The sequence below is a fragment of the Candoia aspera genome, chromosome 3 (genome assembly GCF_035149785.1).
Source record: "Candoia aspera isolate rCanAsp1 chromosome 3, rCanAsp1.hap2, whole genome shotgun sequence".
Classification (NCBI taxonomy): domain Eukaryota; kingdom Metazoa; phylum Chordata; class Lepidosauria; order Squamata; family Boidae; genus Candoia; species Candoia aspera.
In genome coordinates this window covers 160,751,807-160,775,425 of record NC_086155.1, presented here as the reverse complement: position 1 = coordinate 160,775,425, position 23,619 = coordinate 160,751,807, and the positions used below count along the sequence as shown (strand labels likewise).

Here is a 23,619-nt window from a genome sequence, read left to right as displayed (position 1 = left end):
CCAGTCTCTGAATAATATAAAAACAATGAAAAGTCTACAAATAAAGATTTATCTTACTATGATCCATTTAATTGAGTATCAGGCATTGTTGCCAGGTTATTTGTCACATAATATTAACATACAAATAATGAAAAACATAATATTTTTTTACATATATTTACCAATGTCATTATTTTGATAGTTTACAGTTTTCCATAAAAAGGGGTGCAGGAATAAAGACAGTTGTATAACACATCTAAGGGTTCAACTATGCTAAACTTAAAAAGCTCCAAATACAGAGAGAGGACACCAGGAGAGATAAACAAATCAGCTAAATAAGGATCCAATATTATGAAACACTATATTCACCTTGACACTGTTTATAATTTGCATAACACTTGATTAACCATTTGAAATTTTTACTGAAGGATGTTTTTATGAAGTCCTAATTTTTAAATGTTTTTAATCTTATTATGAGTATCTGGGGAAACATTCCAAAATTACTGTGAAAGGTTAATTGTGGCTCCTGAAAGAGACTGGGAACACTATTGTACTTTAGCAAAATCTCAAATTCTAAAAATTGAACACTGTAACATTTTATAAAAATGTACCTGATTAAATTTCTCAGAGTGAAAAATCTCATCAGTGCTGCTATCTTACTCATACCTACATGGAACTGACTTGAAATGAACTAAGTGGGATACCTCGTGAACAAGCCTGCATAAACTTGGGTTAGAGTTAACACAGCAAACTACTATTCAGGCAGAAAACATCACTTCCCTTTAACAACTGATCTGTCTGTTAGTAGCACCCCATTTCAGTTTATCATGTATGCAAGCTACATACATGAATATGAGTAGTCACTGCTAAGGGAGCAATGTGTTTACCATGTGAAAACCTACCATGTGACCTACATTATACACAAATGCATGCATCAAGTAAAATTCCTGCTGGTATTACTGTAATGTGTTTAGCATTTGGAATAAAGAGCAAAAAAACATTTTTCCCTTCTTCATTCCCAAATAAGTCCCTTGCATAAAGGGCTTAATCTTCACATTTTATGAAAACAACACATTAAGTTATTTAGTAAGCAAACATGCACCGTTTTTCATTTGCTAATGTCATCAATCTTGGTAGGAGCATGAAAAATAAGAAATATAAGCCCCTAGTGGTTTTACTGATAAAAATAATTTTAATTGCTAATTATCTTCAGCATTCTGGACAGTCCTCACCACCAGATGATATTCAAAACTTACTTTCAAGTGTGTGGGCTTCGTAAAACTAAATATTATTCCCCATAGGCTGCTTCTCTGGCAAAAAATAAAAAAAATCAATGACTTTATAGTGTTTTTATTGGTCTCTGGAAAAAACAGTCACAGTTCCTGCCTTCTTGGCATCAACAGCCCCATGCCGCACTTCAAACAGCATGCTAGTATTCAGTCAGTTTCCCGCATATCCACACATGTGTATGCTTATCCACATAGTTACTAAGATTATTTCTGAAAATCTACACTTGAAAGCTCACAACTATTTCCTGTACATTTGAAAACATTTGACACCACATGGTACAGAGATGTGTGCTTACTCCGCAGATTACTTGGAGCATTATTACTTCCATGAATAAGATGAACATTGTAACGTATCTTTTTTATTAAGCTCCAAAATGTGCCAAAGAGAAGATTAATTTATGAAGTTAAATGACACTCGCAAGCAGTGGGTCCTAAAATGCTTTCCCTTAAAGTGGGATTCAAAAGCTGGTGGGTGCAGTTGGGTTGTAAACTCCAGCTTTTAGCATATGCAATACACAGCAAAGGCCAAATATTTTTCCAGTCTATAGATCTTGAGGGAGAAAATGCCAAATATATTTCATAAGGCAGTTAAGCCTCTACTGGAATCTAATCACTGCCAGATGTCTAGAAGAACATCACAAAATGCTGGCAACCCCCCACTGGTCTCTTAAAAAACTGCAGAGGAAAGTTTTAAAACTTTTTTTTTAAAGATAAGTGGCCAAGAAATATGTGCTAGAAGAAGCAGAAATTGTGCGGGTGAACACTTTGCACTCCTGGACAGTTTTTTTCAATTAAAAGAAATCCAAAAAGAGGCATCTAGAAACAACTTACAGGGAGCTGGACTTGGGCTTTTCCTTAAGAACAAATGGCAGCTTTCATCCTTAATGACGAGCGATCCAACACAGCTTCAGTTTCTCTTACAAACACAAAACACGAACCCTCTTACAAAAACATTTGCTTCCACAAGAAGCTCACGTTCACTGATGACAAGCCTCCTGTTCTTTCACAGCCGCCCAGCTCTTTCCAATACTACTTTCTGAAATAGCCACCCACCCATTGGCTTACCTTTCATGTTGGCACACAAGGCGGTCACATAGAAAACTCAGATGCTGGAGGAATTTGCTGCTGTTAACACAAAACTCCTTTATTGGATTTCCATGCCGGGCATCCTGGATCTTCTGATCAGGAGGAGGATGGATGGATGGATGGATGGATGGATAGGATGGAACTCTTGGCCTCTCGCTCAGCCGTCTGAAGGAGTCCAGAGTTTTCGCTCTCCTGCCGGCCTAAGCTCAGACGACCAGCCTCTGCTGCCCCTCCTCTCTGCTCAGTTTTGGAAAGGAGAGAAAGCTTTTGGCTCCACAGTTCTCCCCCCCCCACCGCCCCGCAGCTCCCCTTTCCCCCGCCTCTTTCACGAGCTGGACTGTAAAGTGAGGCAAGGAAGAGACTGTAATAATAAACCTCCAGCGAAGTTTGAAAGAGAAGTAGAAATTTCTTCCCTCTTCTAAGTGCAGCCTCCCAAAAGCTCCAGACTGCCTGAAAAATTCCTGTACAATCAGCCACCCTCCTTCCCTTCCCCTTCCCTTCCCTTCGAGGTTGACTCTTCTCGGACAGAGAGCTCTTACGGAGGCGTGCAAACACGAGGCCAAAATGCTTTTGCAGAGACGAAGGTGTGGAGGCTCTCCATAGAGGCGAAACGCTTTGAGGGTGGAAAACAGAGAAGCCCAGCAGCCCCTGCTCAACATTTTAAGCCTTCTAAGTCTGGTCCCTTCCCAGAATGCAGAAACTCTGTTGAAGAGGTGTATTTGTTCCGAAAAAAGATAAATAATCACCAATAACAAATGCTCGTTCATTCTGGTTAAATCAGTGGCGTTGTTGCCCTAATTATGTGCACGACAGAGTGGGGTTCAACTTCGGAATATTCCGGTTTCTTCCAGAACATTCCATTTTTCTCCTGGAACAGGCCCTCCCAGAGTCCAAGGGTGGCTTGTGAGTTTCCAGACCTGTATCATTAGGAACAGAAAGGAGTCCACAGAACTTCCTGTTCCAGACACATGAACCCTTCCCAGAAAGCTTGGTTTGGCCTGTGCCATTATGCACATCCCTAATGAGCACACCCCCTTACAAGAAAACATGGCTGGCTGGTGTGTGGTTTGCTGTGTTTTGAAAACCCAGACAATTTGGTGAATTGGGATAGACTTGTGCAAACAGAACTTCAGGTCCATTCTGCACCATCACTATCACAGTTTCACTGCTGCTAATCTTGAAATGCTGGGAACTAGAGCAAAAAATAACAACAATCACTGCCCACAGCTGCCACAGTTTCTAGAATAGGGAAAAGACTCACTCCCATTCCAGCAAAGTGGGAGATAAAATAAATTATTGCACTTCCTCTCCGCACCCCACCCATATCCTTACTTTATGTTGGGTACAGTATATTTCTCTGAATGCATGAAAAAAATAAACCAAACCCAGGAATTAGGAGGCCAAATAAAGCAAGAGTTCCCTTGCACTGTGAAATAAAAACTAGTCTCACTATGGTCTCAACTACAGGTAGCCCACGTTTAGTGACCACAATTAAGACTTGCAATTCGATAGTTAAGCAAAGCAGTCGCTAAGTGAAACTGCGACTGTGTTTATGTTTTTACTTCAGCTTTCCTTTGCTTTACAGACTGGAATGTGAGGATTGTGTCACAAAGTTACATTTTCATCACCATCGTAACTGAATGGTCTCTAAACAAGGACTACCTGTACACCACTGCTGATTGAGAAATAATTCTGCTTAACTCTGTAATGTTGCCAATATCATCTACACAATCTGAGACATCTTGAGCTGTTCTCAGACTGAAACAGGTCTCTTGTAGGGAGTCAAAAAAGTCAAGATGGTGGCCATTACCATGGAATTAAAGCCAAACCTCTTTTTATGTGCAGCAGGCTGCAGGCATCTCTCCACCTGAAATGAGAAACAAATTCCTTTTAACCACATGTTGTATTGGATCCAAACACGTGAGCCTTAGAATTCTGCTCAAAGCAGGAGAAAGAGGGATGGTGCCAAGTTGTTCCATTTTTCTTTCCCAGTACAGGCTGTGTGTCTCTTGAGAAACTCTTCTGCAAAATCAGGAAATCCTCTGGAACAGTCTTCTTCAATCTTTTGCTTTCCAAATAATCCTCCAAAACTCTTAGTCCCCATAACTCACATAGTCCGGTTATGCTGGCTAGAATTATGAGCTCTGTAATCAAACGTATCTGGAGGGCATTAGATCGAAGACGATGGTGAGTATAAGGGAATGAATCACTCACACACACACACACACACACACACACAATCAACGCTTTTCTTTCAACAGGAAGACTGCGTTTGAGCCTTTTTCCCCCTAGAATGCCAAGATTACATCCTGTTTTAAAATATAAGAATTAAATTCTTAATAATTTACTGATTATTTACTAATTTTACTAATTTACCCACTATCCCCTTTCCTACCCCCAAAAACCTGTAAATAAAATGTTCATGTTCTGCATGTAACCTAAAAGAAGTCAACTGGATGCCCTCTAGAATTTTGGGTTCCAATTCCCACAGCCCATATATGTTGGCTGAGACTGATGGGAATTGAATCTAAAACATCTGGAAAGGCCCCACTTGTGTATCCCTGATGAAAGCAGAAAAAGTTCTGCAGCTTGTTCACAGTCTCTAACGTATTCACATGCTGTATTGGTCTTTCAACTTCAGCTGTCCTTTTCTGGAGTTTGGGGGCCACCCTAAAGTATAATGTCAACATTATGATATATTCTTTTAAATTCCAAATTCTATAATTCTCACATCGAACTTCTTGTGCAGTTTATTTTAAGAGCTACTTAGTGACATTCTATACGTGGCGTTCATACTTGGTCCACTCTGATTGTAAATTTGGTTTAAGTCTAAAATCCATTCCATTGCAAAAATATGTGTTTTAATGAAGTATTACTTTGGTTGCATGTCCAACAGCATGATGACTTACTCATTCCTTTTCTGGAATACTTAAAACCTTGGGCATTTCTGCACATACACAATACTTCATAATACTGTACAGTTGAAATAATCCATCACTGTTTCTTCTGCTGACCTCAAAATGCAGAAAATGCAGAAAACACAAAAATGCTCAAAGATCCAATGTGATGAACTTCCAGGCTAATAGACCATGCCTAATTATCTGGTATCCTGAGGTTTTCCCAGCAGCTGTGACCCTGGGCTTGTTGACCATGTTGTAAAAGCTAAGCTATTGGCTATTTGGTATGCCTGTGCCAGACTCACAACAATTCTGGTTTGGCCTTCTCATGTGTGAATGATTTTATTTGTCCTCCGTTTCTAAAGTTATTTGCCAGGAGAGAAATCAAAGAGTTGGCTGCTTTAGAGAAAAATTAATCAGAGTTTGAAGTAAATATCCTGTAGAACTGTTGCTATAAAACTTTGCAAGAAATTTACAGGAATTGTGTTACAAAATGTTTAGAATGTATTGCACATTAAATATGACACAGAAAGACTTCTTTCATGTTAAATACTCAGGGGATTGGGAGGCACAGAAATAATAAGTTAAAAACCTTTAGAGAACCAATGATTGTGCAAACTAAGGATGAATAACTCTTTTTTCTCTTAAACTGTGTCAGAACTGGAGTGTTATAAGTAGTATTACTAAAGAATAATAATGTTATTGAGGATCACCAAAGCAGAGATTTGCCAATGATTTCAAATAGCCTTGGATGAAGTATCTGTTGACAACATTTACAGTTGACTGTTGGGAAACTGTAGGACAATATAACCCAGAGCTTGTTGCGCTTGCTCTGAAAAATTAGAGCTTAAAGGGAGAGGCATTTTTAAATTAAAAATTTAAAACATTTTTGAGTATATTGTTTTATTTATGAGGTTATAAGAATAACAAGGGAAATGAGCAACAAAAATAGGTTAACTTATATTAATTGAACTATCCACTATACACATAAGTCATAATTATTATATACCACATGATCTATTTTCTGCTACAGAATGTACAGAACTAGAGGACTCTCCCATTCTGTGCAATTTTATTAAGGATAAGTTCCAAAGAGTTCAGTGGAGCATAATTCTAAATTAGTATACCTAAGATTGGAGTTTCATTGCATGGTCCTATGCAATTTAATCAGAATAAAGTCTTGCTAAGTTCAGTAACACTTAGAGCTCTGCCAGATGGGATATACCTTCATCAGTATAGCAAGATTATTCCCCCATCCTCTTGTTCCCAATATTAGGCTACTGGACTGTACTGGATTTGTGTGATCATGTCAGATTTTTAGCTACCGTGTAATTGAAGCAAGAAGCTGTGGCATGACACACCTAGGAATGGCACAATGAAACGTGTGTGTTTGTGTGCTTCATTTCTCTTCATCATTGCTGGATCTATATTTCCATCCAAAAGAGGCTTTATGATTGTGGCATCTGTAACAAATCAGAGTGACATCAGTTGATGTCATCAAAATGACAATAAGTGGTTATGTTGTTCTGCAATGTACTTGCATCACAATGTGTGATGCAGAGATGCAAGTCATGGCATTTTAATGATGATGGCATCATGCACGTGTTGTATTAAAATAACAAAATATACGTCAGTTGTAAAAGATTCCCTGAGAAATTATCTCATATAGAAACCTGGTAGCTCTTTAGAGGAAGCTGAAATAATCAGGCTGTAAAGTCATATAGAACTGAGTTATAGTCTGCTTGCTCAGGTTTGGAGATCCTTTGTAGAGGCTCTTCTTCCAGACTTGCTTCAGAAGGATGGAGTGGCTACTTCCAGCCTTTGAAACACTCTCTGTTCTGCTGTTCTTTCACTGAAAGGCAAACATGTTTTCTAAAAAATACTGTTCAGCTCCAATTTCAGTGGGTAGGCAGCACTTAATGAAAAACACTAATAAATAACTTTTGAAAGTGATTATTATTCCTTTCATCTGTTACAAAAATGTTCTGAATAAATCAGAATTTAATAGTGAGGATTGTGAGATTGGAGAAATGATCCATAATGACAACATTCCAAAAAGAGTAAAATTCTCTCTGTTTGGACTTTTCTGGATTTCATTTTACTAAAACTCACAATTCATTGAGTAGGTGTGATTTGGTGGTCAGGTTCACCACTTTCTCATAATGTGGAGCCAGAAAGCACTCAAAGGTTTTGCAAACTGCTTAAACAGGGAACTGATCACATGATGTTTCTGTCAATACCTCTGTAATTTATGTAAATTACTGTTTTCCAAACTTCTGAACCTTTGATGTTTGGTTTTCCTGGCAATGACAACTGCTTTAATAAGTATTTCTTATTCTCTTCTTTGGTCATGATTATTTTGGAGAGGCTTCAAAAAGAGCAGACATTTAAAAAGTAAGATAGGTTGGGGGAAAAATGGTTCACACTAGAACCAATCAGATTGGGGTGGAGGTAGTAGATAATTATTTAGCCTTTAACTCAAGGGGGAGCTCTAATTTAGACACTTGCCATGTTTTTGTTTTGTTTTGTTTTGTTTAACTTAAATCTTTGAAATGTATAGATCCTTCTTTGTTGCCTCTTGAGTCTTTTACTATTGTATTTATGAGTTATGATGCATATGCATTATTTGCATATGCTGATCTATGACCATAATAAAGTCTTACCACTTACTACTACTTCTCTTTATCAATACAGGCTGCCATTTTCTGGGCCCCTTTGCTTAGATAATTCTCCAATTTGAGACCTGAGAGTCATATTAAGGGTTTTTTTTTTTGCTCCATAGTGTAATGTTCTTATATGGTGAGTATTGGGCCAAATTGGCTGGATCTGGACATATCTGGACATACATTTGTGAGCTAAAAGGGATGATTTTCACAGGTGGCCCTCAGGTATCTTTAAGATGCAACAAGGTGGTAGACAGGCAGTGACTTTCACATTGTAGAAGCTTCTTCCTTCACAGACCTGTCTAAGAGAAGTCAACAAGAACCAGAGGGGATCCTGTTGCTTATTGTTTTTTGTGAATGGGCAACTTGAAACTTTTGTGTATGTGTGTGTGCCTTCAACTCAGTGTTGACTCCTGGCAATTACCTGGACTACTCCCTGCAGTTTCCTTGGCAAGATTTTCTGAAGTGGTTTGCCCTTGCCTTCTTCCTAGGGCTGAGAGCTAAGGTCACCCTGCTGGCTTCTTGCTTAAAGCAGGACTAGTACTCACAGTCTTCTGGTTTCTAGCCTGATGCCCTAACCACTATACCAAAATGGCTCGCAATTTTAAGCATAGCTTAATACATTGTGAATGGAAGCTTTGAGTCCAAGTTGAGTTGCTTATTTTGGCAATAATGCTCAGCAGTCTCCATATAGGCTACAGGTTGGAATCTAGATTTTGTCGGTTTTCATGTCAATAGCTGAGAATGCAGATGTGGTCTTAAACCTCAAACAAAGTCTCATATCTCATTCTGGGATTTGGTACACTCTTCTTATACTGTACTGAAGTGAAAAGGAAACCAGCTCTTGATTATATTTTATAATACTGTATTAATTTTACAATAGATGAAGTTTAAATATAACACGATAATGATTGAAATCATTTTTATCTATTTTTTAGAAAAGTAATGCAGTGTGTTTTATTTTTGTATATATGTATGTGCGTGTTGGTTTATATACATATTTTAAAACTAGCTTCAGAAAATTATTACATTTATTCAGATGCTTAGGGACACAAAGCCTCAAGTTACACTTTGAGATAGTTTCTCTTTTGAACATGGAACATTTTACATATTGGCTTGCGTTTTTGTTATTTCATTAGAACATCACTGGTTTGCATGTGTGTGGGCAAAAAGGATCAAGAGCCAAGATAATTCATTAAATTATGTGACCAGAAACCTCACTGTAAATTTTGGCTAAAAGAACAAATGGACCAAATTCTTTTGTATTTTCAGTCTGTATAATTTGCTTTTGGTTATCCTTTTTATTTATTTTGGCTTGTTATGTATAAGTTGATGGAAGATACAGGAGTAAAACTTTTCTAACAGTCTGAGCCTATCTTCAGATTACACTGGATGAATGAAGTTAGGTTCATTCTTAAACGCTTTTGTGAAACCACCAGTAGTCACAGGATTTAGGCAGGCAAAGTGATAGTCTTCTACCACATTAGGTTATGTATGGATGACATTGCCCAAGGTGAAAAAGTAGATAAATCTAAGTAATAATAAGGTATAGTTAGAATCCTGTGTCACTAATTGGTCCCCGCACCACCAGCTATAGTATCATGGCATTCTTGTAAAAGAGTTAAAACATTTTCCTAAATAGAATTTCAGTAAAGTGTAATCAGTTCAGAGGAGTATGTGAAATACTGAAGCATAGCATTTATATTTCAAGGTGGATCATAGATCAACTTCAAACACCCATGAAATGTCTTTAGAACAAGGAACTCTACACAACAGGAGTGTAGAAATCCAATATAAATCTCAGTGACATCATGTGCATCATGCTATCATTGCACAAATTATGTGAAGTATGTGACCAATGCAAATTACATCATTTGCACGGTATTGCCATGGTAAACATGAAATCACTTGCTCCCCCTTGCCTCTGCTCCCCATGGATGTCTATGAATAGGACTTCTGAACTTCCCTCTCCATTATTCCTCAAGAAAAGAGGTAAGCTTTGGATATATTTTTTATCCATTCCTGTTCTGGAGAGGTAATCTCAATTAAAAGTATTTTGAAACAAACAAAATCTATGTACAGAACAAGTACTTAGATTGCATAGTTTACAAAATAAATATTATTTTTAAAAATAATATATGCAGGCAACATACAATGGTTTGAGTGGGACGTATCAATAGACATTAAAAAGCCTGGGTTCTAGTCTAAGACCAGAAAGACTTCCATTTAGCACCCGGTGAGCTTCTTTCCGGAGAGAATTCCAAAGCGGAGGATAGGAGCTATTACTGAAATGTCTCTCCTCGACAGTTGTCTATTGCATTTCAGATGGCAGGAAAACTGGGAGAAGAGCCTCTCATGAAGATCTTAAAACATGGGCAGGCACATAAGAAGAAAGATACAATACTGAAGGTACAACATATCACATCTGCATTTGATTTAACAACATATGCTTTCCCTTGATGCCCCCTCAGACATAATGTATGTGGTGAACTATGGAACTTTTTCCCATTAGAAGCTTAAATTGCAAAGTTTTCCCTTGAAGAAACAAATGTATGTTTTACTATCTGATCCCTAAACAGCAGTCTAAAAGTAAGACCTCGGTGTATTTGATTTGCAAACATATTTTTATTATTAATATTTGCAAGCTTTCCAGCATAATCCACAGTTTTGTCATGCTATTATTCATATTATGTTAGTCCCACATGGTGAGTGTTAGCTAAAAATCCTTCTGCCACTGCAATCAAAGTATAGAAAAGCCCAGGATATCAGTATCAAGAAACTAATCAAATCAATTAATGTTATGAAGCTCATCAAAAGGTGTAGCTGCTCATTATTTTTCTTGAGCTCTTTGAATTCTTGTAAGCAATATGTTTATAAAAAAAACCTTTCACTGTGAGGTTCAACAAAAGAAAAATGCAACTGATTTTTTTTTTTAATATTTTGGTAGACATGATTAATTTGTCAGTTTCTCAATACTTATCTCAGGGTCTTGAGATTACATAAAGTTGCTGCAGATATCAGTCTTATTTTTAAAGAAAGGTGGCTTTAAGACTGCTGTTCTTAGCTTGGAACTGTCAGGAATGGCAAGACTGCTATTCTCAGAAATGGCAGCCAGTATGGCCTTTAGCTGGCAATGTTGGAAGTCACAGTCCCAAATTATGTGAGGGGCACCAGGCTGAAGAAACCTGTTGTCAGGGTCAGTCTCGCTTCGCAATAAGACACAGACTCACTTAATGGGTATTAAGGATTTCTGGTTTATTGGAATGATAGCTGACAGAACGAAAAACGGGAACGGGGTTGGTGGTGCAGAGGTGCCCCTTTTATACCCTCTTGTATTGCCCCGGGCTCCCCCACCCTGCATTGTCCCGATCCCTCTTGATGGGACCCTTGATGGCTGCCTGGGCGTTTTCCCGGTGTCTTCCTTTGTCTCTCGGCGTCGGTTGTGTCCTCCGGGGCACCAGGTGCGGCTTATCTCCGTTCCTCCGACGCCCTTCTTTTCAGCTGCCTATGGGTCCATGGGTGTGGGTGCTTTTGGGTGCTTGTGTTAATCCCTAGTTTGATTATCTCCTTCCTCTATTTCTTAATGATCATGATCTATGTTGTGAGGCTCTTTGTGCCTTGCAACGAGGTCATGACACCTGTCTTAAGGGTTTTGTAGCACCAGTTTTATCTGAGTGCCAAGAAAAGGCAGCTGGAAGATGGGAAGACATACTGTCAAGGTGATTCAGGCATACAAGATGATTCAGGTATATAGGCTTTCCGAAATTATTGGTCTATGGAAGTCCCATCCTGTACTCCTTGGATTTCTTTATATCCATTCTTTCTACTGATTCAGAAAGAATTGGTGAACCAGAGATAGAACTAGCAGGTCCTAGAAGTTGTCCAACTTTTTAGAACCTGTTGGTGGCCACATACAGAAATAAGGCACCTATTTTCTCCAAGACTGAAAAAATAATTATTAAGAACAAGTATCTGGAACTTAATCAAATTTTAGGGTTTGCTACTGGAATCCATTTGATTGCCTTAGAGTCTGACTACATTTTGAAGTGTTTAAATATAGTGTATGGTGGTCTTGCCTCCAGTTTTTTAGATAGAGAAACTAGTCTACAATTTGCCTAGTGTGCAAAGTTTGTTTACAGTGACTTACATATGATTATTTCATCCACCTTAAAGCAGGTGCTGGCACTCTGTGTTTGTGCTTGGTATGCATATTTCTTTTGCAAGTAATGAAGGCCAGCATAAATGTAAAATAGTGAATGGCATCCTAGTGTTACCTTCAAAGGCAAACATATAATAATGAATAGGTATGTGAAATGTCTTTTGATCATTTGCCTCTAATTGAGGGTTCATTGTATATCAGACATAGCATAATCATGAGATGAAAAACCATGCAGAATTTGGGGTGGGATGAGGGAAGACTTAGCATTTCACTTGGTAAGCAAACATAGATATGAAGTTCTCCAGCTGAGTGAGAAGAAATGCTTCTGTCAGCAAAAGTGGGAGAACAATTCTCCTCCTGAAAATGCCTACACAGTCTTCAAAATCTTCTTTGGATTTTCCCCAACATCTCAAGAAAGAGCAGGAGGCTGCAAAGTGAGGGGCAATAACCTGCTTACAATTGTAGAAGCAGTTCCATTAATGGAAGATGGGGGATCCCATTAACAGGATAGGGGAAAAGAAAAAATGAAGGAACTTATGCTTTACCAGTCCCCACATTTCTGGCACCAACTACAGAACAAACTTACACAACTGTGTACAACATTTCCCTGATGTTGCATTTTAAAAAAATCATAAACCCTATGGGAAAAGGAAGAGCAGGTTTAGAGCAGAGAGGTAGTATATACAGGAAGAAGAGATACAGAAAACATTGACATGCAATAAAAGTGGTACTACTAATATAGTAGTATAATAACTAGAAGTCTGGCTTTAGGAATGGAAATGGACTCCACAGAATGAGTTGCTCTTTAAAACCTCTGGTTTCCATGGTGAAAAGGCATGTTGATCTCACGCCATTGAAAGAAAAGCAATTTGTTCATATTTTATTATGCATCTATTCTATTTTTAATGCACATGATAAATGGAATTGTCTGGGACAATTACAGTAATTTAAAATATGTTTAAAAACAATAAAACAACAAAAACAATACATAGCATAGGAGATAAGAATATATAAATCCTATTGTCTCTATGTAATGGAGACACTTAAAATCAAAACTGAAAATGCATGGAAGAAATGGAATATCTTAGTCTGGTGTCTAAGGACATTAAACCCTCTCCTCTTCCTCCTCCTCCTCTTCTTTTGCAAGATGATACTGAAGTAGCAGCACCTTCTGCTTCTTCCTATATTCAACTTATATCTTTAAACTTTTCATCTCTTCAACCCTAGTGGAAACAAGTTATCATCTCTTCTTAGTGCCTTTCCTAATTGATTAGATGGGGATGGGGGAAAAGAAGAAGTGTGCTTGGTTGAATGCAGAGTAGCCAATTCCCAGCAAGTCTCAAAACACCCTAATGAGATCTTCACTCAGTAGGAAGCTTACCCTACAATTTCTAATCGAACCAAGGGAACTTTTGATAACAAACCTGCCCTGCATTCTGGCCCCTTCCTTTGATGACTCATAGATTCCATTAGACCAGCTCCACTACTAATCACCACAAAGTAAAATTTCCCTTCACAGCACGCCTTATGGCTGCTTTTGTGAAATACTGATGAAAGCTGTGTTCATTCTGAGGACCCTGCTTCATTTAATCTCTGGAGCAGTTTGAAATTCTTCTTATTCAGAAAACATGAAGGGCCTTCATGTTTAATCCATAGGATTAAAAAATTACTTAGCCACTTCCTTGGCAGTGACACCTAGCATGAAGGGCAGTCATGCTTATGGGGATATTAGCATATTTATTTCCTCCAATTTTTGTGTAACTGTTTTTCCCCCTATTTCCCTCACTTCATTAGCCCTGGCTATTATGCTGAAAAGCTTATCATTAAATCGTCCCCCCTGAAGACTTGTCTCACAGACTAGTAGTATCTGGGACAGTCTTGAAGACTGGTTGTTTGAGTTGACAGTCCAGTTCCCAAATTCAAAGATTATTTTAGCAGGAAATTTCAGGGTTGGGTTCAGAGAATAAATCTGTCTAACATTTTAATACCCCCCAGCCCCCATTTATTTGGTTCTCAAAGTTCTAAAGATAAATGTATTAATATAGCAGGATGGAGACTGGCACAACTAGACATTGTATTTGGTTTTTAAACAGCTCAGCCCCTGTGACTTGAGGGGAGAGCTCACATTCTGTGATGGAATGTGAAGGTGACCTTGGACGAAGGGGGGAAGAGATGCCTAGGGAATGATCAGATAAAAAAGAAGGGATCCCACAACAGAGCAACGGCCAGAGAAAGAAACTTAGGAAGGGCCCGCCATAACTACTCAGGCAGTAAATAGGGAGGGCGGGAGGTTTGTATTTTCAGACTTGCAAGATTCTGTTAATGTAGCCTTACAATAAAGTAGGATTAGCTCATCTAGTTGTGTTTCCCGTCTGGCTTACCTGGGAGGGCTGACACATTCTAGAAAGGCAGAAGAGCTAGTATGCCTGACTATATAGTAATTACTAGCAGTCTGGCTATTTGCTGTATAAACTTTTGTGTCTCCTCCCTCCCAGACAGTGATTATCTCCCCTTACTGAATTCCTTTAAAAATTGATACAAGCTTATTCAAAATGTTCTGGAAACTAAGTGAACAAGAAATTCTTTCACCCTAAATGGTCATATAAGTTAAAATAAATTTTCTAAATTCATCCAGAGCCCAACGGTTGAAACAGGCCATGAAGGAAGCCAGTGCAATATAGTCTGTTTTTGACACTTTCCAAGACATCATTAACTCAATGCCGAAAAGTATAAAGTCCTCCTCTGTGCCACCACAGAGCACTGATGCTAACTTCTCTAAACCTTGATTTGATCAAGGGTGTATGCATACCGAAGCCCCAGTGACTGCCGCACATAAAGCTGCTAGGGACAGCAATGATCCCCATGTTCAGAAAAACATTTATATTTTTCCTATGACAACATCTGAATGAATTAAAGATCAAGATAATTAGAAGTAAAAGGAAGGAATATGAAGTTGGTTTGTTTGATCAATATTAAAATAAGACATGTTTTTATAAAGTTCTGGTGACCCTTTAGGACTTTTTGCTGACACCAGGACTGAAAAGTTGATGATTTATGGATTTGCATATAGATAAGGGACGGGTTATGGAAGAAGAGATATTTGCTTGTAACCTTATAGTGGGTGAAGAGTTATCAAATTTGTTTATACTTGTGATGAAGATTGGAGGTCAGTTCTTTACATATTTCTTTTCTTTTTCCTATCCTTTCCTTTTTCTCTTTTTCTTTCTTTGCAGTTTTTATTCTTTCTATTTCTTTTTCTTTTTCTGAGTTTAGTTTGTATTTGCTTTTACTATTGTAATTAAAATCTTTAATAAAAAATATGAAAAAATAAAAACATTTATATTTTGAAATAGAGATGCAAGGTTCTTCTGAGAAGGAAGAATCGGAGGAGCCAATTGACTGAATGGGCCAGACTGATTCAGACAGTTCAGTCTAAAAACAATGCTGTGTTCTTACATATGCAGATCCCCCAGAATAAACCAATTCTACTACAATCTCAATATACAAAAAAGGAGATAAGACCAACCTTCAACCCTTGTCCAATCAGCCTATTATGTATAATCAGTGAATTGTACATGAAACTTCTCTACCAAAAACTAGATAATCCAAGAACAAATATTGGCCATAGAACAAGTTGGTTTTAGACCAGGTTTTCCTACCATAGGCGATATTTTACCCTGTACCACCTCTCTGCAAAGTAAACCAGTCCACCAAAAGGTTCCCTTTATGCTCCATTTATGGATTTGAAAGTTGCATTTGACTCAAACTCCCATGAGAGGTTGTGGGAAATCCATTGATCAGTGGCTTCACCAATTAATTATGATGTTGCACAAAGGCCAACAACAACATTCAAACAACAAGAGAACTGGTTGATCTAATCCCAGCATTTTGGATTGACAATAAGATGCTAGTGTTGAAAGCTGTGTTGCAGGCCCACTTGGGAATGGGAATGGATTACTAGCCAGAGAGAGGATGAAATTCAGCTGTAGTAAGAGTCTGGACAGTATCACTGATATAAGGGGGGCAGAATACATCCCTGTTTGATGCCTTAAAAGCTGAGATTAGATCAACCAACTCTTGTTTGAGCATTGGAATGGTACTGAGGTGCCTTCCTTTCCTGTTGTTTAAAGATGAATTCAATAGTTATGACAACCAAAAGCAATAATGGGATGAAGCTGCAAGGAGGAGGTATCTAATTAAAATTGCAGGAATCTTATTGCCATGAGGTGTTACTATATAAACACTGTAGGAAAGATTTTGGCTCTGGGGTAGGCCTTGGCACATAATACGGTGCTGCATTAAATGTTTTATGAAATCACCATAACATTTCTATTTCATGTTCAAATGATTGCTAGGGAATTCCTGGAAGCTTGGCATTCTGACAGATCAGCCATCAACAGACCATTTAAAACCCATCTACATACCATTAAAATACAACCCAAAGTCAAGGAAGAAAGCAAACAGCCCAAAGCACATCCTCCCTAAAAACCAACCAGATAAGCAGGAAACAGCACTAGATAAATCAGGGAAGAAACAATAGCCTAATCAAGGAACCATCAAGAAAGAAACTATACCCTCAACAAAACTGGCAGGGCAAGCTATAAACAACCAGCAAACTCCACTCTCCCATGCACTGCTGGGAAACAGGCACATTCAGAGAACACCAAGTATCCTACAGCCACACACACAAAAATCTGGCAGAACTTTGATTGTACCATTGTGGCCACCATCTTGACTTTCTTGACCACACCCTGCAGACTCTCCCATTGCTATTGGGCCTGCAGAAAAGCAATGCCTTCAGCAGCACTAACAAAACCTATGTGAAAGCAAGTACTGATGGTCTAAAACACTGGTATGGAGCAACAGTTCTTTCCCATTCTAGATAGTGCATCTGATGCATTCTGGTATATCTGGGACATTGATAGAAGATTTTACATATACAGAACTTAAATATGAATATATTTCATTTTCATATATTTTATATGTAGTGTTCATATATTAGAGACCTTTGTACTTGTATTATGGCCCTGAAGCTGTGTTGTATTTCCTAGAAGAATTTTGTTGACTTTCTTACTCTTCCTTTCTAGCAGGCCTTGATAGATACCTATGCCCATAGAAACAAGATAAGGTGTACATTCCAAGGGTAGCTTCTCCAGAGGAAAGGCATTGTTTAATAATGGTCAAGGGGCCCTAGCAAGGATGGAAGGAAGTCCCTTATATGGAACGATGATAGAAGGAAGGAAGGAAATTCCTAATATGGAATAAGGCTAAGGTGGAGTATGGGTAACTGAGTAAGGGGTGGTATTCTGAAGGAGGAGTTGAATGGAATCTATATAATGTGCTGTAAGAAGGGAGTCCTGCGTGGCCGCCCACCTAACAGCTAGCTGTCATTGCTTTTGCTCTTGGGTGAAGAATAAAGAACTTAATTTCATGCAACTGCCTGTCTTTGATCCCGGCTCAGAAATGAACCTGATGAGGAAAATTCTAACAACATGTATTAATTTTGTGTTATATGTTTTAGTATGTATGGAACTTGTTTCCTGCATGGATTGGTCCTAAACGAACAAGGACCTCTAATTTTGCTTCATTATCTTTTAAATGATGAATGTTATTTCCTACTGGGAACAAGTTCTGCAAAACAGTACTAACTGGGAGCTCTGTTGGTTGACTAAGGGTCTGCCTTGAATGCCACCCAGCAAGGAAACCCAGGTAGAAATAACTAGAGCTACAGCCTTCGTAGTTGTGGCACCAACACAGTGGAACTCCTTCCCCTTTAAGATACATCTTCATCTGCTTTGGCTGCTTTTAAAAGAAAGTTGAAAACCCACTTTTATAAACTAGCTTTCCATTCTCACTTGGAGCTTCATTTTTATTAGTTGTGTTTGACGGACATTTAGCAATAGCACATATTGCTAAACATGTGATTTTATTGTTAATTATTGTAAGTAGTTTTATGTCGTTTTATCAACTTTTAAATTTTTTTGATATGTTATAAACGATTGCAGCTTGCCAGGAATGTGCATGTAGAGTTATGACACTCCGTCAATAAAATAAAGAAATACTGTTTGGAGAAAATTGGCTAAAAATGTTGACTTGTAACTACTAGAGCCATGCATATATAAGAACAATAAAGTAAAATTATATGTTTCCTAGATTGGCACTTTAAAAGTATCTGTTACTAATTCCATGGATATATTATTGGCAAGAGGGAGACAATATATTGCCTAAAAACAAACAATGGACTGAGAGCTCCGTTAATGGCACCTCAGTGACAGGTGCAGGGAAACCAGAGGGGTATGTAATGAATCCTGCATCCATTATTTCAACAGGAAGAGTATCACAACTTTGAATATGTAACTATGACTTCTCAAGGGTTCCATAAAAGGTCTGAATAGCACCATGAAATGGAAAGTTATACTTTGTTTTTGAAGACATTAATGAGAGTATTAAAGCCAAGAAATCTGGATCACTGGAGTACATCAGACTTCCTTTGTTTGTCCCTCCAGGAGGTAAGAAGTAATCCAGAATGTACACTATATGCACTTTATTCTCTGTTAGTTACTACGGGGTTTTCTTTGGCCCCAGATGAATATGGATACAACCTTCAATAGAATCAGTGAATAAAGTATGTCACTTACTTGAATAGCCTTGTTTGTTCAGCTACTAAATTTTGTAGTGCTAAAATGTAAATTGATTAATTTTGTGCAAATGATTCATGAGCTGGTTTCAGGAGCAAAATTTCAAACTGAAAATTATAGGATTCACTGATATCACAGGAAACTGGCTGTGCCAAACACAGATAATAAACATCCTGGCTCCTGTTCTCACCAGATAATTGTCTTCTTCCCCCTTGTAAATGTAGTTTGGACTTTACTTGAAGAAAAATCTACAAACAGCATACTTCCTCTGTCCTTAAGGGAGAACTTTGTTAGTTGACGTAGGAACTCTTAATTGCTTAAGTAACTTTGCAGTGTGTGGTAGGGAAGGGTCATTTCATTAACAGCTTTTATTACGTTATTCCAAATTATTAAGCACATAAGTCAATATTAAAAAAACAAATAAAAGTGGGAATCTTTCTCAGTCTGGTGCCCTCCAGGTGTGCTGAAACTGCAAGCTTTGGAATGTTGGGAATTCCCTGCACAAACTTTCTAAACAAACATCAGAGCCAAATACTGACTAATTATGCAGGCAGTAAAATGGAGAGGATTTTTGCAATTTGTCCCTCATCATTGCTTGAAAAATTGTTCATTTTATTAGAAAGTTGAGGAACATGAGTTTGGTCTAAGTATTCCCCATATTTTTCCTTAATATGCCATAACTCTTCAGCAAAGGATTGTTACCTTGTCGTGGCGCTGGAGCTTGAGCACCTCAATGATGCCATGAGCTAAACTGTGAAGGGCCACCCAAGACAGGAAGGTCATGACAGAGAGGTCAGACTAAATGCGATCCCTGGGGAAGGTAATGGCAACCCACCCCAGTATTCTTGCTGTGAAAACTCAATGGATCAGTACAACCAGAGATATGTCGGTATACCATTGGAAGATGAGACCCCCAGGTCGGAAGATGGTCAAAATGCTACTGGGGAGGAACAGAGGATGAGCTCAACTAGCCCCAGACGTGATGACGCAGCTAGCTCAAAGCCGAAAGGACGGCTAGCGGCCGACGGTGCTGGTGGTGAACAGCGAATCCGATGTTCTAAGGATCAACACACCATTGGAACCTGGAATGTAAGATCAATGAGCCAGGGCAAATCGGATGTGGTTATTGGTGAGATGTCAAGATTAAAGATAGACATTCTGGGCGTCAGTGAACTGAAATGGACTGGAATGGGCCACTTCACATCAAATGACCACCAGATCTACTATTGTGGACAAGAGGACCACAGAAGAAATGGAGTAGCCTTCATAATTAATAGTAAAGTGGCTAAAGCAGTGCTTGGATACAATCCAAAAAATGATAGAATGATCTCAATTTGAATTCAGGGCAAGCCATCTAACATCACAGTGATCCAAATATACGCCCCAACCACAGATGCTGAAGAAGCTGAAGTAGAGCAGTTCTATGAGGATCTGCAGCACCTACTGGACGACACGCCTAAAAGAGATGTTATTTTCATCACGGGAGACTGGAATGCTAAGGTGGGCAGGCAAATGACACCTGGAATGACAGGTAAGCATGGCCTGGGAGAACAAAACGAAGCAGGACACAGGCTGATAGAATTTTGCCAAGACAACTCACTCTGCATAACAAACACCCTCATCCAGCAACCTAAGAGACGGCTTTATACATGGACTTCACCAGATGGACAACACCGAAATCAGATTGACTACATCCTTTGCAGCCAAAGGTGGCGGACATCTGTACAGTCAGTAAAAACAAGACCTGGAGCTGACTGTAGTTCAGATCACGAACTTCTTCTTGCACAATTTAGGATCAGACTAAAGAGATTAGGGAAGACCCACAGATCAGCTAGATATGAGCTCACTAATATTCCTAAGGAATATGCAGTGGAGGTGAAGAATAGATTGAAGGGACTGGACTTAGTAGATAGGGTCCTGGAAGAATTCTGGACAGAGGTCCGCAACATTGTTCAGGAGGTGGCAACAAAATACATCCCAAAGAAAGAGAAAACCAAGAAGGCAAAATGGCTGTCTGCTAAGACACTAGAAGTAGCCCAAGAAAGAAGGAAAGCAAAAGGAAGCAGTGATAGGGGGAGATATGCCCAATTAAATGCAAAATTCCAGAGGTTAGCCAGAAGAGATAAGGAATTATTTTTAAACAAGCAATGCGCGGAAGTGGAAGAAGACAATAGAATAGGAAGGACAAGAGACCTCTTCCAGAAAATTAGAAACATTTCTAGGTGCGAAGATTACTGCAGATGCTGACTGCAGTCAGGAAATCAGAAGACGCTTAATCCTTGGGAGAAGAGCAATGACAAATCTCGATAAAATGGTTAAGAGCAGAGACATCACACTGACAACAAAGGTCCACATAGTTAAAGCAATGGTGTTCCCCGTAGTAACATATGGCTGCGAGAGCTGGACCATAAGGAAGGCTGAGAGAAGGAAGATCAATGCTTTTGAACTGTGGTGTTGGAGGAAAATTCTGAGAGTGCCTTGGACTGCAAAAAGATCAAACCAGTCCATACTCCAGGAAATAAAGCCAGACTGCTCACTTGAGGGAATGATATTAAAGGCAAAACTGAAATACTTTGGCCACATAATGAGAAGACAGGACACCCTGGAGAAGATGCTGATGCTAGGGAGAGTGGAGGGCAAAAAGAAGAGGGGCCGACCAAGGGCAAGGTGGATGGATGATATTCTAGAGGTGACGGACTCGTCCCTGGGGTAGCTGGGGGTGTTGACGACCGACAGGAAGCTCTGGCGTGGGCTGGTCCATGGAGTCACGAAGAGTCGGAAGCGACTAAACAAATAAACAAAAATGCCATAACTATTCCAAAGCAGAGTATTTTCAACTGCTGTCTTATACATAGATCTGGGGAAGGATGGATCTGAGGTTACAGGTGATCCCTTAATCATATTTGGTGGGCAAATATCTGAGAATGTCAATATTAGAGTAGATACCTGTGTATAGACATGGCCAAGTCCACAATGTGGTGTGCCACATTCAGACCTTGTGTTAATCCCAAAGTGCAGGATGAATTCCCTGGGGATTTGCACTCAGCTCACTCTTTGGAAAGGAGCCAAGATCTCTTTAGCCAGCTTCAGTAGTTAATAATGCTTTTCATTGCTTTTATCAGATTTTAATTGCTTGTGGAATTTTGATTGGGCAGTCTGAATTCCCTGTGGGCAAGAAGTAATACAAATTAATAAACTAGGCATGTGTAAATTTCATCCAGATAAAGCACTGTATAGTGCCATTGTAGCTTTGTTATCGATTAATATCCCATGCCTGGTTACTGTTCCTAAGTTATCTAATTAATATCCATGTTCTTATTTGATAGCACATTTTTAGCTATTAAGAAACTGTAATATTCTGATACTGTTTGTATTTTCCTTCATTTTTTTGGATTTATGTTCTATGTTATAAAGTCCTCTGGGTATGTACAATAAAAATCAGTAAATGTGTATGCAAATTATCTATAATGTCAAATATTTCCCAATAAAACTTGCTGTTAAAACATCTTTTTAAAAAATCTAGCAAAAGATGCAAAATTTTACTTTAAACCGATCATAGTTGCTATGTTCCACAAACACAATGGAATTTTTCAAGCAGGGAAGGGGAGAAACCCCAGTCTTCCCAAAGTGGCAGTATTATTACAACATGTCAGGTTTGTGATTATTTATTTGCAATTAGAAACACTGCTGGCTGTCAAAAGGACAAGTCAGCAAAATCAGCATAGCAAAGAAATAGCTTGACTCCATGGAATGAGAATTCCTTAAGCATCTCAGGAGTGTGATATACACCAAATTTGTTTTTTTTTTAATTAATTGGGATTTGCTTTACAGATTTTTGGACATTTTAAATTCATTCTGATTATCTTCTCTTAGTCTCATTAGAGAACAGCATTAAAAAATAGACTTCTGGAATTTTAGTTTGAAATAACTGATTTCTTTATCTATAATACCTTGACACGTTTAGGAAATTTTCTTAAAACTCAAAAAATCAGTTTCCAGAAGAAAAATACAATACTTAATTTCACTAAGTAGACACATTTTCATGTGAATCAGTGGTATATAGACACTTGAAAGTAAAAGCATACTGTATAAGAAAGGTTTTTGGCCCGATATGCTGATTATATGGGATAGAGTTTTGTTTTGTTTTTGAAAACACAGACATACAAATATAGACAAACATTCACATGTGCAGCTTGAAGTTTGAAATTATATAGTCCAGCATGTAAATTCCCAACCCTTTTTTTCTGGCTCTCAGGGTCCCTTAACATTCTGCTGTTGAAACTAAGTAAGGAAGTAAGTGCAGTATTATTTTTTAATAGGTTTAACACCCCTGATGCTCAGCTGATGGCAGCACTTCACTGACTCTGGGCAATTCTGTGCTGCAGCCTAAGCTGCTTGTCTCCTGTGCTGTTCACAGCTGTTTCTTAAGCCAGCTTCAGAAATTCCAGGCCGGCTTATAGTGGGTTGCACAGTCCAGATGACGGCCCCTGAAAGCCTGACTGGTCCTTCCCCTGCCTCTTGCCTTTCCCACCCCTTGCTCACCAGCTCCTGTGTAGACTGGTTTCCCAGTGCCTGCCCTTTGCTTTTAGGGTTTGTTCCCTAATCACTGGGCACTAGTCCCCATGCTTTCCCACACACATAAATGCCTTCACCTCCTCCTTCCCACATTATTTCCTTTGACACTAACACAGACCCTTTCTTCTTCTTCTTCTTTTTTCCCCCTCTTAGGGTGCAATCATTGCTCTGATGCTACAATAATCAAGGCAAGAGGAACAGGTTGTTCTTTCCTTCCTGTGTTCCTCTGAAAATGTCCTCCATGGAAAGGAAAAACTGATAGTTCAGCTTCACAGAAGCAAAGTAGCAACATTCCTAGTTGCAACTTAAAAGATGATAATACATACATACGTA

At 38.7% G+C, this 23,619-nt stretch overlaps 1 protein-coding gene across 1 annotated transcript in view; it reads right to left on the bottom strand.

Moving 5' to 3' along the window:
- COLEC12 (collectin subfamily member 12) overlaps positions 1–2,616 on the bottom strand; it is a 106,544-nt gene extending 103,928 nt beyond the window's left edge. Inside the window, exon 1 of the mRNA XM_063299157.1 lies at positions 2,334–2,616. Within this exon, the coding sequence (XP_063155227.1) occupies positions 2,334–2,340 (7 nt within the window). The 5' untranslated portion in view covers positions 2,341–2,616. The remainder of the gene's footprint in view (positions 1–2,333) is intronic.
- Between the last annotated feature and the right edge of the window lie 21,003 nt (positions 2,617–23,619).